Source organism: Saccostrea echinata, unplaced genomic scaffold, assembly GCF_033153115.1.
Source record: "Saccostrea echinata isolate AGI-Se365-2 ecotype Australia unplaced genomic scaffold, CSIRO_AGI_Sech_v1 ptg000040l, whole genome shotgun sequence".
NCBI classification, from domain to species: domain Eukaryota; kingdom Metazoa; phylum Mollusca; class Bivalvia; order Ostreida; family Ostreidae; genus Saccostrea; species Saccostrea echinata.
The window spans coordinates 124,862-130,597 of NW_026889789.1; the positions used below are offsets into that span (position 1 = coordinate 124,862).

General features: G+C 35.1%; 1 protein-coding gene across 1 annotated transcript; it reads right to left on the bottom strand.

Moving 5' to 3' along the window:
• Positions 1-67: 67 nt before the first annotated feature.
• Positions 68-2,652, bottom strand: LOC133200466 (uncharacterized). Its single transcript, XM_061336257.1, has 8 exons — positions 2,321-2,652; positions 2,019-2,114; positions 1,823-1,916; positions 1,540-1,714; positions 1,108-1,358; positions 668-951; positions 379-565; positions 68-292 (listed from the first exon to the last, which is right to left on the bottom strand). The coding sequence occupies exons 1-8, from the start codon at positions 2,594-2,596 to the stop codon at positions 261-263; spliced, it is 1,395 nt and encodes a 464-aa protein (XP_061192241.1). The 5' UTR covers positions 2,597-2,652; the 3' UTR covers positions 68-260.
• Positions 2,653-5,736: the final 3,084 nt, after the last annotated feature.

Sequence of the window (5,736 nt, forward strand, 5' to 3'; positions counted from 1 at the left end):
ATATATTCATAAAATTAATTTAGCCTACCAGGCTCAAGCCACTTCTTGTGTCTTTCTAGATATACCCTCTAATGGGCCATGTAGACAACTGTCATATAAATCTCCGTTGTGTTCATGTATATTTTGAACATGATTTGCAACAGACTGCCATTTTTCAAGCATCATTTGCCCATTTCCATCTGGAGTGGATGCTGCGGTCCAGTAAAGATGATTACAAATACTGCGAATCCACAGGCTGTAGCCTTTCACATTCTTTCTCTTTAGACAGGGCAGTTAACTTTTTTTTTCAAACCTAGAATAAAAATAAAACATCCATAAAATTTAAAAGAACTGTTCCCGATTTGACCAAAACTGGATTCATATTTATGTATCATGTACCTTTAGCAACATGCCAAACATCAAAGTGGTGTATAGTCTCAGGCATTTCCTCTCGCACATGCTTTACGATCTGTACATGTCTGTCTGTCACAATTTCTGCAATTTTTAATCCTTTTTCTTTTATGAAATTGATGCTTCTAATAAAGCCTTCTTTCTCCATGTGGTAACTGCTTTTAACCTCATTGCTCTGAAGTGAGAATAAATATAAAGTAATACAATGTATGGTTTTCTCTCTACTCTTTTTTATATACATGTACCTAATAAGTAAATTGTAGAGCAATTAATTTACCTGTACTAATTGTACATTTATCACAGGTGACAGTTCTAAATTTAGAATGGCATAACTTCCAAATTTTGCCGAATGTCCTGGTGTGTCTGCTCGACCGTCTCCGCCAATCGTCAAGTCTTTTCCACTCTCAATCATCTTTTGAAAATAATTATCTTGAAATGTTTTCCAAACAGAGCAGATAGATGGGTGCAGATAATGCTTCTGATGTTGAAAAAATGTATTTGGTGTAATGGTTTGAATATTTATGTGTTCCATGAACCTCAGAGCTTTTGAAGTAAGTAACCCTGTTTAGAAAAGAAGACATAAAATATTGATGAATTTTGACTATTTAATAACTTTATAAATTCTTTTGCAAGAGAAATTTTAATTGCCATAACTGAAACTAGTAAGATTTTCTTATGTGAAGTATTGGGGAAAATATGATAAAAAAATTAATTTACCTGTAAATAGAATTGCTGCAGATAAGAGAAGGTTTCCTGAAGTAACAGACCCAGTAATAGGCTGGCTGTCCCAGGTACGCTCATAGCCACATGTACCACAGGTTTGATCTACCTTTACTAATGAACCTATGATCTTCTTTATTTGAAATAGGCATAAAGATGCACACGATGGACAAGATTTAAACAACTCTAGCAGATGTGACTCAAATACTATGAATTTTCTTTCCTTCCAAACAGCTTTTTCAGCTTCACTGAAATAAAAAAAAAATCAAAATTATGCAGTCATGCATAAACAGCACTATTACAAGCTTAACATGCATAAACAGCACTATTACAAGCTTAATCTTAAAGTTTTTACCTTTCCGTTGTCGAGGAAATGTCTGACTGTGAATCATCCGATGAGCTATAGGTTCATAGTCAGGGCCTAAACACTTGCTAGTAAAATTTGCTGCATGTGGGGTGGTTTCAGAACACTCCCGAGATCTCATTCTTTCCCATTCATTTCTTTTTCTCACTTTTTTAAGGTCTTCTAGGTCCTCTAAATTTCTGTTGCACTGGATGCCTATACTGGTAGTGTGTTGACGTTTTTGAACATTCGCTTGAATTGCTAAAATATAAAACAACATTCTCTCAGTGTGGAAATTGTTATAATAACAGCATTTATGGCATATGTTCATTTCTTAAGCATAACTTTAAAAATGTAGATTATTTTAACCTTTATCCATTGTCTTCAGTTTTGTCTGACATCTTTTAGATCTTTTGTGCACTGACTTTCCTCCAAACTGTAATCCAACACTTCGGGTTGTGCTCTGTATACATAGATAATTCAGTATATCTCTTGTTCTAATATATTGTTAACAACTTTTAATTGTACATGTATTAAAAGGAAACACGTGGAAAGACCTAGCTACCTCTGTATTGGATAATTGAATAGAACCTCCATCTTCCACTTCACTTTCCATTTCAGCATCAGAAACTTCCGTTGCAGATATGGCCGTTTGAATAACCTTTTAATAACATTTATCAAATAATTAATTAAAGCAATTATTACTGTTTTTCATACGTTTAAATTTATTAACAACATTGTTAAAACGTTAGAAAGAGGGGGGGGGGGGGTAATCATTAAATGACCAATGCCACATAGATGTAATGTTTACTAAAGCTGTAAAATATTTAAAAACGTGTAAAGTCAATCATTTTTTAAACGACTTACCCTCAAGCATTCCCTTTTTCTAAATGCCGGTCTCATCTTCTTAGGTTGCGAATGACGCTCTGGAGATCCATGGCGAGAAAGTGAACTGGCCTCTGCTCTCTTGTCACTATCAACTGTTTGAACAGTTGGAATAGCCTCTGGTAGAAGATTTTTTTTCTTCACCTCTATTCCCATTGACTTTTTAATAGAATATTCCAGAGGATAGCAGTTTGGAGCAAAGTGTTTTTCACACAACACTGAGAACTGGTTTGGGGTCGTAAAATCCTTCTTCTTCATTTTTACAAATGAAATCCACTTTTTCCGAATTTCCGGGCGAGTTTCATAAGGAAATTCATGAAGAGATACATTATTCCGGTGTGTGGAAGTGAAACCGGCCGCAACACAAAATTTTCCCGATTTTTTTCTTCGACATTCCCACGTTTTCAACGAAAACAGCAATCACTGAGACACACGTGTGACGCAATTTCCGGTATTTTGTTATTTTTAGCGAAAGTGTACAGGTGTGCAGAAACCTATTTTAGCGTTATCTCTGCTATTCATTGAAATTATTGGGAAACACTTATACCGTTGTGATCGTGTTTTAAATACACATTTTACAGGACTAAAACACGTAACCTCTGGGGCCTGTCTTTAAACTTCAATATACCAACAAAAGAATTGACGCGGTTAATATATTAAGTAATATTCTTAATCACAAAAGGGTCCAGTCTTGTATTCCACCATATTTCAAGTTAAAGACTACACCTTGTATTTCCTACAAATATACATCGACTATTGCTTCCAAACTTTTTAATTACAAGAAATCTTTACAGGGCCTGGATATCGAATATCTGAAACATAATCCTCAATCGTGCTCATTTTCTTCTTCACCCTATAACTATATTCCTGCTGGACACGTTATTACTGGTGACGTAAATATAGTTAATAATGAGGACCTTAGATCACTAATTTTAAAAGGTCCTAAATATAGGGAACCCCGATACTTCAACTGGCGTCGAAATTTCATAAATATTATGGATTCTGTAGAGGACTACGCCAGGCGATGGGCCAGACATGAAAAAGAAGACCTTGACACTTTGTCAGAATGGATTAAATGTATCAGATGTATGTTAAAATCGCGCATTAACGCGGGTATGTTAAGGCTGACCCAGAGATATCCTACTTGCCTCTACAATATGACGTCATTAGTAAGCTGTATGACGTGAAGTTTAGATTAATGATTTCTTAATATCTATATATAGTTTAATTGCAGGTCCAAGAAATGAATGGAATCATTCAAAACATAATATAAACAAAATCTTATCGTTTTTGGGTGGTACAAATAGCTAAGTATTTATCACGGGGGTTAAAACTATTGATCAAATATTTGCCGAGTGAAAATTAAACGTGACGAGAATTCATGTAAACAAATATATAAAATGTGAGTTTTAAAGCATATACCGTGAAAGTTATGTGCGATTCATAAGAAATTAAAGATTAAGAATCAAGTACACTGACATATTCTAATCATGTTTTCTTATAATGAACACAGGCAGTGCTTTGAAATCCCGATCAGCCTTTCTTCTGTCGTTCTATAACAACAAAGTTACAGAAGTTCACCACTACGCCGCATATTTTGAGACATAATTTTTGTTTGTATCGAAAGCTTGTATTCTATAGTACTTGGAAAGTGCTGCTAGAATCGTGTGATTAACATGAATTGATGAAAATTCCTTGATCGTTTGTACAAAATGTAATAATTTTGGTAAGGTTTCATGTGAATTTTTCTATTTATAGACGTCACCTGATGACCTCATAGTGGAGTGCTTCTTTTAGCCTAAGACTTAATGACGGCTTTACAATGGATAATGTAGTAAATGTTTTACCTATGGCTTTTCCGATTTATCAATGTTACATTTTATGAAAAAAGTCTAAATACGCCGAAATATGATCCCTCATTTGGAAGCCATGAATTGTGCAAACTAGGATCTGCATTTACCTAAGAATGACTGCACCTTACGAACACTTATCAAGGACCCGTTTTCTCAAGAGGAAGATATTGAAATTTCCTTTCTGTCAGTATATATTCCCCTTTATCCCTTGCCTTACTCTATCAACGTGGGCCATAACCTGAACAAAAATGAAACCGCACAACTTGCGGATGCTTGCATATTGACATCCCTAATCCCTAACAAGCTGTTCTTGTTCATTCCCAAGTAAAACTCCCGTCCCTTCCCAGGGGTCTTGAATATTCTTGAATATACACCATATGATGATGCTTATGTATTAAATAGACTTATCAAGGCCCTTTTGTTCTTAAGAGTTTTATTCCTAAAAGTGTATCCTATGTATTTCCATTTAAAACCGATTCGCTATCGTGGCCCCTACATGTACCATCTCTACCCCCCCCCCCCCAAGAATGTATGCTATCTGAAGATTTTTTATATTAATATGACTTCGCTGTTCTTGAGAACAAGATCGTAACATTTTTTCTAAATATTTTTATGCATATCTTTTACCAGGGGTTATGATGTGTTCAAAAATTTGATTAACATTGTGAGAAGGCTTTCACAAAAGTTTCATGATTTCAAGCCATTGTTTAAAAAAGATTTTCAAAAGATTTCACCATATTTTCACATATTATTCATTATCTGGATGCTTTCTGGTGAGAGGGTTTGACATTGGTCCAATGGATCTTGAGACAAAGTCGAAAATGTAAAAGTTTACAGACAGACGTACAGACAGACGTACGGACATCGTCTCGGTTATACCAGTTATACGTGTGTGTAGATTTATAAAAGTTAACTTAGTCCATTAATTATATAAGGGGTAGATCCAGAATTCGATGTTGAGAGGAGCGGCAACTGATTAGGGAGGAGGCAAGGGATTTGGGACCGCCTTTAGGACCCAAGTGGGTTTAATAAAAAACCCAAATGAGCATTTTCGATCGGAATCTCAGACATTCGACAGCTGACTTCGGACTTCTGTTGTAAGGGAACATGTCAAAAATAATTTGAATAATGTTGAAGTACTTTTTAGTCTTGATTAATTGAACTCGATACTCATATTTCGTTCTCTCATGTGATTTAAAGTACAAGATGCTGTACATGTGTATACATGCAAGTGGTATTAATATTGGAAGGAGGGGGTTGTTAGGGGGTTTCCCATCTTTTCCTAGAATGAGGTTTTGCCTCCTTTCCCGAGAGATTGTTTCATTCCACCCTTTTCCCAACGACAAATAGAGAACAGGAATCTTCAAGAACAGAAGATAGACTTGCATCTTCATATAGAAACCTTACAGAGTGCTAATCTCTGAATTAAAAAAAATCTGTCAAAGCAGTTTATTGCGTCACTCTAGAAAAATTGCTTTGTGTGCTAGATATTGTTAAAGGAATTGTTTGTAGACATACGGCATTTGATTTAAAGAAAAAAGTACC

Excerpts from the sequence above, each read along its gene's own strand:
- LOC133200466 (XM_061336257.1), bottom strand. The coding sequence starts at position 2,596 with ATGAAGAAGAAGGATTTTACGACCCCAAACCAGTTCTCAGTGTTGTGT. Across the intron at positions 1,917-2,018 it reads TTCAATTATCCAATACAGAG|AGCACAACCCGAAGTGTTGG; the intron begins GTAGCTAGGTCT and ends CTATGTATACAG. Across the intron at positions 1,359-1,539 it reads GCAGCAAATTTTACTAGCAA|TGAAGCTGAAAAAGCTGTTT; the intron begins GTGTTTAGGCCC and ends TTTTTATTTCAG.